Here is a 12,265-nt window from a genome sequence, read left to right as displayed (position 1 = left end):
GCTATAACTTGTCGAAAGCTAAGTGGACTGTGGACTGTGTATAGAAAGTGTGTGTGTGTGTGTTTATGTGGGCGCGCATGCGGGTATGCGTGCATGCGTGTCAACCATGTTAACAAAACAGATTTCTGAATCCATGACAGGTATTGTATAAATATCAATATGCTATCTCTCCCTCTGTGTCTCCCCCTCTATATCTCTATATCTTTATTTCTTTCTTTCTCTCTCTCTCTCTCTCTCTCTCTCTCTGTCTCTCTCTCTCTCTCTCTCTCTCTCTCTCCCCCTTTATCTCTCTATATCTTTCTCTCTCTGTCTCCCACAATATCTCTCTCTATCTCTCTCTGTCTCCCCTCCCCCTCTATCTCTCTCTATGTCTCCCCCTCTCTCTCTCTCTCTCTCTCTCTCTCTCTCTCTCTCCCCCCTCTCTCTCTCTGTCTCCCCCTCCACCCCTCTCTCTCTCTCTCTCTCTCTCTCTCTCTCTCTCTCTCTCTCTCTCTCTCTCTGTGACAATCCCAGGGTACAATCCATCAGCAGCTCATTGTACAACTGCAGTTCCACACTACAGAACATCAAAAAAAATCTCACTGTAGACCAGGTTGGAATTTAATCAAAATCCCTTTATCTGGCCCGTACATACTGTAAATCAAAACCAAAACAGACCACCTAATGGACCATATATCTCCAAAGCACCTACTGCCTAAACCAATGAAAATACCATGCCAGAGCCAAAGCATATATTTTTATAAGCCACGTTTAAGTTGATCACCTGTGATCACAGGCCACCTATTTCACACAATCCTTGTGCCAAGGAGTCTGGAGGACTGAAGGAGGAGTGGGGGGATGGAGAGATGAGGGAGGGGTGGATAAGTGTAGCGGTGGAGTGGTGAGGGAGGGAGGGGTGTATGGGTGAAGGGGTGGAGGGGTGGATGGGTGAGGGAGGGGTGGAGGGATGAGGGAGGGGTGGAGTGATGAGGGAGGGGTGGATAGGTGAAGGGGTGAGGGAGGGGTGGAGGGATGAGGGAGGGGTGGATAGGTGAAGGGGTGGAGGGGTGGCGGGATGGAGGGACGAGGGAGGGGTGGATAGGTGAGGGAGGGTTGGATAGGTGAAGGTGTGAGGAAGGGGTGGAGTGGTGAGGGAGGGGTGGATAGGTGAAGGGGTGGAGGATTGAGGGAGGGGTAGAGGGATGAGGGAGGGTGGATAGGTGAAGGGGTGAGGGAGGGGTGGAGTGGTGAGGGAGGAAGGGGTGGATAGGTGAAGGGGTGAGGGAGGGGTGGAGTGGTGAGGGAGGAAGGGGTGGATAGGTGAAGGGGTGCAGGGATGAGGGAGGGGTGGATAGGTGAAGGGGTGAGGGAGGGGTGGAGGGATGAGGGAGGGGTGGATAGGTGAAGGGGTGGAGGATTGAGGGAGGGGTGGATAGGTGAAGGGGTGAGGGAGGGGTGGAGGGATGAGGGAGGGGTGGATAGGTGAAGGGGTGGAGGATTGAGGGAGGGGTAGAGGGATGAGGGAGGGGTGGATAGGTGAAGGGGTGAGGGAGGGGTGGAGTGGTGAGGGAGGAAGGGGTGGATAGGTGAAGGGGTGAGGGAGGGGTGGAGTGGTGAGGGAGGAAGGGGTGGATAGGTGAAGGGGTGCAGGGATGAGGGAGGGTGGATAGGTGAAGGGGTGAGGGAGGAAGGGGTGGAGTGGTGAGGGAGGAAGGGGTGGATAGGTGAAGGGGTGCAGGGGTGAGGGAGGGGTGGATAGGTGAAGGGGTGAGGGAGGAAGGGGTGGAGTGGTGAGGGAGGAAGGGGTGGATAGGTGAAGGGGTGCAGGGGTGAGGGAGGGGTGGATAGGTGAAGGGGTGAGGGAGGGGTGGAGGTGTGAAGGGGTGGAGGGGTGGAGGGGTGAGGAGAACACAGGAGAGACCAAGCTGAGATCAAGCTGTTGTCTGAGTTAAATTGACATGCATTACCTCCTTTGTCACCCACACACGAAAAGAGAGTGGCTGAACCATGCCTATAGTCAGCTTTCATTAGGATATGCCTGAGAGATGGTCGTCTGTACACAAACAGGGACCAGAGACGCTGAGACACCAAGTCCTGGGCCAGACTGGGGACAGACAGACACAGGAGCAGAGACGGAGACAGCCAAGGCCCAGACTGGGCCAGAGACACGGGATCAAGAAAGGACTGTATGACTTCTGTTTCTCACAGGTACAGTACAAGAGATCAGAGAACTTGCAGGGACATGAATTCAACTTTGTTGTATTTGGCACTGTCATAATACAATTGAAGTAATTAAAGTCTACAAATTATATATGTTTGGAAAGTGGGTAAGAAACATTTATCATTTTTAGACAATGAGACAAAGACAAGTGTTCGTAACGTGAACAAGGGAAGAATTAATAAGAGGTTAAGGGATTAAGGGACAGAGTGGGAGTTGAATATATATATACATGTATACTGTATATATATAGAGAGAGAGGGGGGAGAGGGGGGGAGTGAGTGAGTGAGTGAGTGAGTGAGTGAGTGAGTGAGTGAGTGAGTGAGTGAGTGAGTGAGTGAGTGAGTGAGTGAGTGAGTGAGTGAGTGAGTGAGTGAGTGAGTGAGTGAGTGAGTGAGTGAGTGAGTGAGTGAGTGAGAGAGAGAGAGAGAGAGCGAGAGAGAGAGAGAGAATAAAGCTCTTCGAATTGAATTGAACTGAAAGAGAGAGAGATCTTTTTCAAGGGCAGAGATTAGGATGCTAAAGAGACAGAAAAGAAGCGTACATAAACGAGACACTGAAAACTACCGTGAATTTATGAATGACAACCAGACCTACGGTGTCTCACGTTGTCTTAGTCTAAAGAACCTGCTTCCCTAAACCAATGACGTGGTTCACCATTCTTAAATAGAGACAGCCATCCAAGTTACAACTTGACCTCGTCGTGACCGCAGGGAACCATAAGATATAAATACATCATGTGTCAAGAGGTCAAAGGTAAAAGCAGGGCATTACGCTAAAGACACCCACCATAATATCACTGAGTCTAAGGGCGTGTCGATAGTAAAGAATGTCTAACATCCAGTCTGAAACCAATCATGTTTCAAACAGTAGGCTAAATAGTGGATAACATTTCATTGCCTGTTGGGTTCTGGAAGTTAAAAGCCAACATGACATATGATAAGTAAGGCTCCCTGGTTACTAAGTGTTTAGCTCTATGCCATTGTTGTTAAAAACACAAATCCTCTCTCTCTCTCTCTCTCTCTCTCTCTTTCTCTCTCTCTGCTCTCTCGCTCTCCATCTCTCTTTCACCTTGCACTCCCTCCCTGTTTATGTGAGGTAGCTCTCTGTCATTGTTCAAAACACAGACAAATCTCTCTCTCTATTTCGCGCTCTCTCTCTCTCTCTTTCTCTCTGTCTCTGTCACTATCTCCCTGTCTCACACTGTCTCTCAATCTGTCTGTCTCTGTCTCTCTCTGTCTGTCTGTCTCTCTCTCACTCTGTCTCGTTCAATCTCTCTCTCTCATTCTCTCTCTCTCACACACTCTCTCCCTCGGTCCCTCTCTGTCTCTCTCGCTCTGTGATTCTCTCTCTCTCTCTCTCTCTGATATTTGCATAGTGTACATGTTTAATTACAGAGTGAAGCAAGATGGGAGCAGCAACACTGCCCAGATCAAAACAAAAGGAGTTGTCATGTGACCTTTGATGTACCCTTGCCCTGGGCAACAAAACGCACACCCGACCCAGTTAACCACTACACACCCACCCACACAATCCCACCAAACACATCCTCTTAACGGACCAGAGACGGGAGCACACCGGAAACGTTTGATTAAACTATGCAATTATTTAAAGGAATCTATCTAACAGTTGCAGATTGCTATATAAGGTCAACAGAAGCAGAAGATAAAGGCAGCTAGATATCAAAAACAGCTCTTGTTAGAGATAAGAGGAAAGGAGAGAGAGGTTTATTTTATGAGGTGTAAGTGAAGACAGAGAAGCGAACAGACAGTTGGCTAATTCACTTCAACAGCACTTAACCTCGACGTGACTTTACCTCAGAAACACGTCCAAAACTTCGGTTTTTCAGACCCTCGCCCCCTTCATCTAATCTTGTCAGTGAACTCACGTAACCTCCCCATCCCTTACAACCTCCACGTTTCTCTCACAGTCCCGGAAAAGTAACAACCAGCGGACAGAACAGTCAGTGGGCCACCTTCATACCGTCCTACAGGGACACATTAAGCGGGGAGGAATTTTGGGCTGTCAGGAACAGAGGATACAGGAGAGAGGGGAGGGGGATAAGGAGGAGGGGAGGGGTGGGGGGTATACAGGGCTAGAGTCTGTGCCGCTGACGGGTAATGTCAGCCCGGGATGAATAGACGGTCTCATGGCGGTGGCTCAGTAGGGGGGCCGGAGAAGGAGGGAAGGAGGGAAGGAGGGGAGGAGGTGGGGAAGAAGGGAACAGGGGGGTGAGGAAGGTCTGAAGGGGCAATGAAAGGCTCTCATTCATCCACTCAGTCCTGTATGGCTAACTGAACCCTTCAGACGCCGTGAAGCAGGTATCATAGGCTAACAGCAGCATATTGTAGAGTTAAGCCGATTTACAAGGAACATTCTAAGTTCAAAGTATGAGCTAGGGACATAACGACGTGTGTGCATTTAATGTGTCATTTGCATAATAGGTTATAAATGGTCCGGTTTAAAATATTATGACTTTAGCTTTTGGTTTCTTAGTTTTCTCCATCCTTCCACACACAGAATACTCCGGTATTTCCTCTGCACATATCCCAGAATACAACACTGTGAAGCTAGGTGATTACTACGCATAGACAAAAGATAGAAGTTCTGTTCCAGACTCTGTTACCTTGGTCTTATGGGTCTCATCCCGAGCCATTCCACTGGGCAACTTCTCATCGGAACCACTATATTTCATACAGCTGCCGGCTTCTGGGCCAGCTAATACATCTCATCAAAACTGACAGGGAAAATAAAGGCAGAGGGACTTTCAATGCTGTTCATGTTGGGCTGAATGAAAGATTTCAAGCTGATACTGTAGTTATGGTCTATTGAAAACATGAAACAAATGGAATAGTTTAGTGTGAACTGCAATGCAATAGGATACACTCACACCACATGTAAAATGAACAGCAAATGTGCTATGACCACACTTTGCTATTACTCCATCAAAGTTAATATCAGCACCCTAAAAACAGTTCATATACTAGGCGACACTACGATTATCACACAGCAAGCCACATTTCAACACACAATGCAACAACGTGACCACTGAGGCTCCCTCCACACCGCACCACACACCAAATCACCGGGGTGATGACACGGCACTATGTGAAATGGCTTTCAAGAGCCAGTAGCAGCAGCCGAGTCAGCCCACAGTCAGGGTTAGGGTTAGAGCCAGCAGCAGTCAGCCCACAGTCAGGGTTAGGGTTAGAGCCAGCAGCAGTCAGCCCACAGTCAGGGTTAGGTTAGGGTTAGAGCCAGCAGCAGAGTCGATCAGCCAACGGCCAGGGTTATTAGGGTTATGGTTAGAGCCAGCAGTAGAGTCGATCAGCCCACAGCCAGGGTTATTAGGGTTATGGTTAGAGCCAGCAGTAGAGTCGATCAGCCCACAACCAGGGTTATTAGGGTTATGGTTAGAGCCAGCAGTAGAGTCGATCAGCCCACAGCCAGGGTTATTAGGGATATGGTTAGAGCCAGCAGTAGAGTCGATCAGCCCACAGCCAGGGTTATTAGGGTTATGGTTAGAGCCAGCAGTAGAGTCGATCAGCCCACAGCCAGGGTTATTAGGGTTATGGTTAGAGCCAGCAGTAGAGTCGATCAGCCCACAGCCAGGGTTATTAGGGTTATGGTTAGAGCCAGCAGCAGAGTCGATCAGCCCACAACCAGGGTTAGGCAGGGCCAGAGAATGATGAGGAGTCAATCCCCAACCACCCAGCCCCCCATAAACAAACACACTCTCTCACAGGCAAACACAGCCCTGTCCTCTGCATTCACACCACAGGGGTGACCTTTACCCCCCCCCCCCCCCCCCTACACAGACACCATGTGTTTCAATTTAACTCACGTGACAATCAGCCCATTGTCAGACATTATTTACATCCTAACTCACTCTGATCCAATACCGTCCACCTCTGCCTGAACTGCAGGGACCCGGACAGAGATAACACACACATCACTAAAGGGAGACGTGATGAAGTCAGAGAAACACTAAAACATTCTAACGATAATCACCTTAACTAGCGTGAGTCAATGTCATGCCATACCGCTAAAACTTCCACAATTGAAGTTCTTTCAGGAAACATAAAGTTACGTAAACTCAACATAGCGCTCAGATTTCTCTTTTCTAGCCAAAAATACCAACAAACTAAAACATGAAACACTCCTCTTTTAACCACCAAAAGCAGTTTACTACGCTTTACAAAGCAACAACATTTCCCTCACAGCTTCAGCGCCCATTTGAAGTTCCCTCCAAATGAAAAGCACCTGCAGTAGACAACCAAACATTCCTACAGTCCAGTGTTGTGTGTTCAGTGAACCCATCACCCCTGAAGTTGCACTCTGTCAAACAGTAGGGATAGGGTTAGATCTTTAATTGCAAGCTATAGGAGACGCTTCAATGTAGATGAGAATGTAGCCTAGTAGCCTACCAGAGATTTAATACAAGGCTACTTACACTACATGACCAAAAGTATGTGGACACCTGCTCGTCGAACATCTCATTCCAAAATCAAGGGTATTAATCTGGAGTTGTTTCCCCCTTTGATGCTATAACAGCCTCCACTCTTCTGGGTAGGCTTTCCACTAGATGTTGGAACATTGCTGCGGGGACTTGCTTCCATTCAGCCACAAGAGCATTCGCGAGGTCGGCCACTGATGTTGGGAGATTAGGTCTGGCTTGCAGTCGGCGTTCCAATTCATCCCAAAGGTGTTCGATAGAGCTGAGGTCAGGACTCTGTGCAAGTCAGTCAAGTTCTTCCACACCGATATTTACAAACCATTTCTGTATGGACCTTGCTTTGTGCACAAGGACATTGTCATACTGGAACAGGAAACGGTCTTCCCCAAACTTTTGCCACAAAGTTGTAAGTACAGAATCGTCTAGAATGTCATTATATACTGTAGCATTAAGATTTCCCTTCACTGGAACTAAGGGGCCTAGCCCAAACCATGAAAACAGCCCCAGACCATTATTCCTCCTCCACCAAACTTTACAGTTGGCACTATGCATTGGTGCAGGTAGCGTTCTCCTGGCTTCCACCAAACCCAGATTCATCAGTCAGAATGCCAAATGGTGAAGCGTGATTCATCACTCGAGAGAATGTGTTTCCACTGCTCCAGAGGTGGCGAGCTTTACATCACTCCAGCCAACGCTTCGCACTGCGCATGGTGATCTTAGGCTGGTGTGCGGCTGCTCGGCCATGGAATCCCATTGTGTGAAGCTCCCGACGAACAGTTCTTGTGCTGAAGTTGATTTCAGATGCAGTTTGTAACTCTGTAGTGAGTGTGGCAACCAAGGACAGACAATTTTTTACGTTGCAGCTCTAACAGAGCAGAAATATGACGAACTGACTTGTTGGAAAGGTGGCATCCTATGATGGTGCCATGTTGAAAGTAACTGAGCTCTTCAGTAAGGCCAGTCTACTGCCAATGTTGGTCTGTGGAGATTGCATGGCTGTGTACTCGATTTTATACACCTGTCAGCAACGGGTCTGGCTGAAGTAGACAAATCCACTCATTTGAAGGGGTGTACTTTTGTATATTTAGTTGTATGTCTAATGACTGAAGCCATAGACAGACCGCTGTTCATCTGGAACTGGCCTTTGTGTTATAATCATCATGAAGCTAAATGACATCCAATGTCTCCTTCTGCTAGTAGAAATATCTGGCTTGGTCCTTTGTAAGGTGTCTAACAGTGTTGAATGTACAGTATTCCTGAGCCCACATAAGGCAGACAGACATTGAGCAGACTGGTCTAATTACCACCACATTCCTCCAGGTTCCTCCAGGTTACATCAAAGGAGAGTAACAATACATTGTGTACCAAAATGGCACCCTATTCCCTATATTGTGCACTTCTTTTGACCAGGACCCAGGTGAAAAGTAGTGCACTACATAGGGAATAGGGTGCTATTTGGGGCACACACACACACATGGTCAAGGAGGCGAGCACTCCACGCACTCCTTTTCTCACACAGCAGAGCAGCAAGAGCGGAGAGCTCGCTACACATAACAGAGGAGAGCTGTGGCTGATTAGCACAATGCATTCTGTACAGACGCCGTTCCTCCAAAGTCATAAAGAAACAACCGTGTTTGATCATGGACACGTTTTGTACTGTCAATCGTTTTAGATTAAAGCATCTGTTAATGGTTGTCGTTGTTTGATGTACTGTACAATCAAACATGATGTTTGAAATGTTTCTTGCATTCTAAATCAACGGGCTACAAACATTAGTCATTGTTACGTTGGTTGGATTTTAAAGACACCGCATCGTTTAAAAGACCTTCAACTTTCAATGCATGCTTTTTTCTTTTAAGTTAAAACATGAAAACCCTTGGTGCAATAATGAATGTATATCACGCAGCCTCCTGCATGCTTGTCTCTCCTTCAAGACCCTTTCAAAGAGTAATCAAGACACACACACAGGCGGAGTATCTTCCTCTCTGATTTTGCAATGTGATGAAATATCAACAACAATGAACTGATTATATGATACATGGACACCAATGATTCTGTTTGTCTCCAAAGCTTGGGTCAATAAGGACAAAGACAGTTGGATCTCTCTCAAATATATCATGGCCCAGTGTACACTGTAACATACATCCGCATGGTCGTATTCACAAGAAATCAAATTGAAGAAAGCAGATTGAAATGGGGAGGGACTACCTGAACTTGTCTAATAAGAAACTCACATTTTTTGTTGCAAAACATTTTGTTGTGGCATGCTACGGTGTGCAGTAATGAATACGACCCATGTTACACCAACCAATCAGAATGTACAGTACAGCCTTATATCCAACATCATGTGTTTACCTGAAAGACTTCCTCGTCAAGGATCCTGGTTCCGAACACAGTGATCCCGTTGGTGTTAATAGAGGCACGGTCACTCCTGAGGAGGGGTTTGGTGATCTTCTGTTTACAGTCCACGATGATGGTGACCGTCTTCTTCTCCACACTGATGGCCACACGATGCCACCTGTTAGAGGGAACAACAGAAACAAGATATGTGGTGAGAGATGTTCAGATTAGACCTCTGCAAAAACCTACCCTGAACGTTGAGCTCACCAAGTCAAACAGTGGAGTTGTTTGTAGCATTTAGCCAGGCTAACAACAACCTCCACAAACAGACAGACCATGGGTTGTGTCTCAAATGGAACCCTATTCCCTATATGCTGTAGTGGACTACTATTTACCAGTTCCATAGTCTAAAGTAGTGCACTATATAGGGAAAAGGGTGCCATTTGAGACACATACAAAGGGTTAACTGGGGTGGTCACGCGTAAGCCCAACACCTCCCAAAGCCCCCTTCAGGACAGTTTGCCACCGGCAGCACTTGGGCTATTACATTCCAGCTCAGGCCATGCAGCCAGGCCATGCAGCCAGGCCATGCAGCCAGGCCATGCAGCCAGGCCATGCAGCCAGGCCATGCAGCCAGGCCAGGCAGCCAGGCCATGCAGCCAGGCCATGCAGCCAGGCCAGGCAGCCAGGCCAGGCAGCCAGGCCATGCAGCCAGGCCATGCAGCCAGGCCAGGCAGTCTAGGCCAGGCAGCCAGGCCAGGCAGCCAGGCCAGGCAGCCAGGCCAGGCAGCCAGGCCATGCAGCCAGGCCATGCAGCCAGGCCAGGCAGCGGAGCACATTTTTGCCCCCACACTCTGGCCCTGTTTAACACGGGATTATACTCATTAAACTCCAAACTTAATCCTCCTTCTGGGTTACTCAACATGACAGACGTGCTGAACATTGTGGAAAGTGTGTGTCAGGAAAGAGCAAGCGGGAGCAGAAGGTGCACAGTCAAAACATTGTCTGAAGGAGGAAGAGGATGAGGAAGAGGAAGAGATAGCAGGAGGAGGAGGAGATGAGGAGGAGGGCCGGAACTGATCAGATCCCACTGACCAAAAGCCAAGCCAAGGCGCTTCAAGAACCAGTCAGTCAGCAATACTGATCAATATGTCTGCCCTTGGATGACAACTATTTTACTGTATACCTCTCATTATGATAGCAACCCAAGCACTTAGTTAATCAGCCATTATGTACATGTTTGATTTTGGCAACAATTATAAAGGAAATCCACTTTCTCATCTGATGGTTGCTTCAGCTGATACCTTGGAAATGTTTGAATGTCTTTCCTTTGAATGACACTAGAGCAATACTATCATTTTGCCACTGTTTAAGTACACATTTACAGTATATGTCTATAACAATGCATTAACTGAAGGGGGCTGGCCGGGTAGATAGGTAGCAGTAGTTACAGCCTAGTCAGTGATTTGGAAAAGGCCTTGTGTTGGACTTCATCCAAGTCCTTAAGTGCTAAGATCCTGCACAGAGTCCATTGCTCTTCAACCCGCAGAACTGCCACAAAATGGGGGTTACACTGTTCTGTTAGAATGGCAGTATGGTCTCTACTCTTACTCTGTGGTGTTAGAATGGCAGCATGGTCTCTACTCTTACTCTGTTCTGATAGAATGGCAGCATGGTCTCTACTTTTACTCTGTTCTGTTAGAATGGCAGCATGGTCTCTACTCTTACTCTGTTCTGTTAGAATGGCAGCATGGTCTCTACTTTTACTCTGTGGTGTTAGAATGGCAGCATGGTGTCTACTTTTACTCTGTTCTGTTAGAATGGCAGCATTGTCTCTACTCTTACTCTGTTCTGTTAGAATGGCAGCATGGTCTCTACTCTTACTCTGTTCTGGTAGAATGGCAGCATAGTCTCTACTCTTACTCTGTTCTGTTAGAATGGCAGCATGGTCTCTACTTTAACTCTGTTCTGATAGAATGGCAGCATAGTCTCTACTTTTACTCTGTTCTGATAGAATGGCAGCGGGGTCTCTACTTTTTCTCTGTTCTGATAGAATGGCAGCATGGTCTCTACTTTTACTCTGTTCTGTTAGAATGGCAGCATGGTCTCTACTCTTACTCTGTGGTGTTAGTGTGGCAGCATGGTCTCTACTCTTACTCTGTTCTGGTAGAATGGCAGCATGGTCTCTACTCTTACTCTGTTCTGGTAGAATGGCAGCATGGTCTCTACTCTTACTCTGTGCTGTTACAATGGCAGCATGGTCTCTACTCTTACTCTGTTCTGTTAGAATGGCAGCATGGTCTCTACTCTTACTCTGTGGGGTTAGAATGGCAGCATAGTCTCTACTCTTATTCTGTGGTGTTAGAATGGCAGCATGGTCTCTACTCTTACTCTGTGGTGTTAGAATGGCAGCATGGTCTCTACTCTTACTCGGTGGTGTTAGAATGGCAGCATGGTCTCTACTCTTACTCTGTAGTGTTAGAATGGCAGCATGGTCTATACTCTTACTCTGTGGTGTTAGAATGGCAGCATGGTCTCTACTCTTACTCTGTGGTGTTAGAATGCAGGCATGGTCTCTACTCTTACTCTGTTCTGTTAGAATGGCAACATGGTCTCTACTCTTACTCTGTGGTGTTAGAATGGCATCATGGTCTCTACTCTTACTCTGTAGTGTTAGAATGGCAGCATGGTCTCTACACTTACTCGGTGGCGTTAGAATGGCAGCATGGTCTCTACACTTACTCTGTTCTGTTAGAATGGCAGCATGGTCTCTACTCTTACTCTGTGGTGTTAGAATGGCAGCATGGTCTCTACTCTTACTCTGTTCTGTTAGAATGGCAGCATGGCCTCTACTCTTACTCTGTGGTGTTAGAATGGCAGCATGGTCTCTACTCTTACTCTGTTCTGTTAGAATGGCAGCATTGCCTCTACTCTTACTCTGTAGTGTTAGAATGGTAGCATGGTCTCTACTCTTACTCTGTGGTGTTAGAATGGCAGCATGGTCTCTACTCTTACTCTGTGGTGTTAGAATGGCAGCATGGTCTCTACTCTTACTCTGTTCTGTTAGAATGGCAACATGGTCTCTACTCTTACTCTGTGGTGTTAGAATGGCAGCATGGTATCTACTCTTACTCTGTGGTGTTAGAATGGCAGCATGGTCTCTACTCTTACTCTGTGGTGTTAGAATGGCAGCATGGTATGTACTCTTACTCTGTGGTGTTAGAATGGCAGCTTGGTCTCTACTCTTACTCTGTTCTGTTAGAATGGCAACA

The 12,265-nt window shown here is 47.3% G+C and overlaps 1 protein-coding gene across 3 annotated transcripts in view; it reads right to left on the bottom strand.

Moving 5' to 3' along the window:
- The window catches only part of col11a1a (collagen, type XI, alpha 1a), a 112,740-nt gene that overhangs the window by 89,724 nt on the left and 10,751 nt on the right, over positions 1-12,265 (bottom strand). For all 3 annotated transcript variants that reach the window (XM_029626588.2, XM_065007099.1, XM_065007098.1), the window contains exon 4: positions 9,009-9,171. In XM_029626588.2, the coding sequence (XP_029482448.2) occupies positions 9,009-9,171 (163 nt within the window). The remainder of the gene's footprint in view (positions 1-9,008; positions 9,172-12,265) is intronic.

The sequence above is a fragment of the Oncorhynchus nerka genome, linkage group LG22, assembly GCF_034236695.1.
Source record: "Oncorhynchus nerka isolate Pitt River linkage group LG22, Oner_Uvic_2.0, whole genome shotgun sequence".
In the NCBI taxonomy this organism is placed as follows: Eukaryota; Metazoa; Chordata; class Actinopteri; order Salmoniformes; family Salmonidae; genus Oncorhynchus; species Oncorhynchus nerka.
The sequence above is the reverse complement of the archived record's forward strand: the minus strand, read 5'-3'. Positions and strand labels throughout refer to the sequence as shown.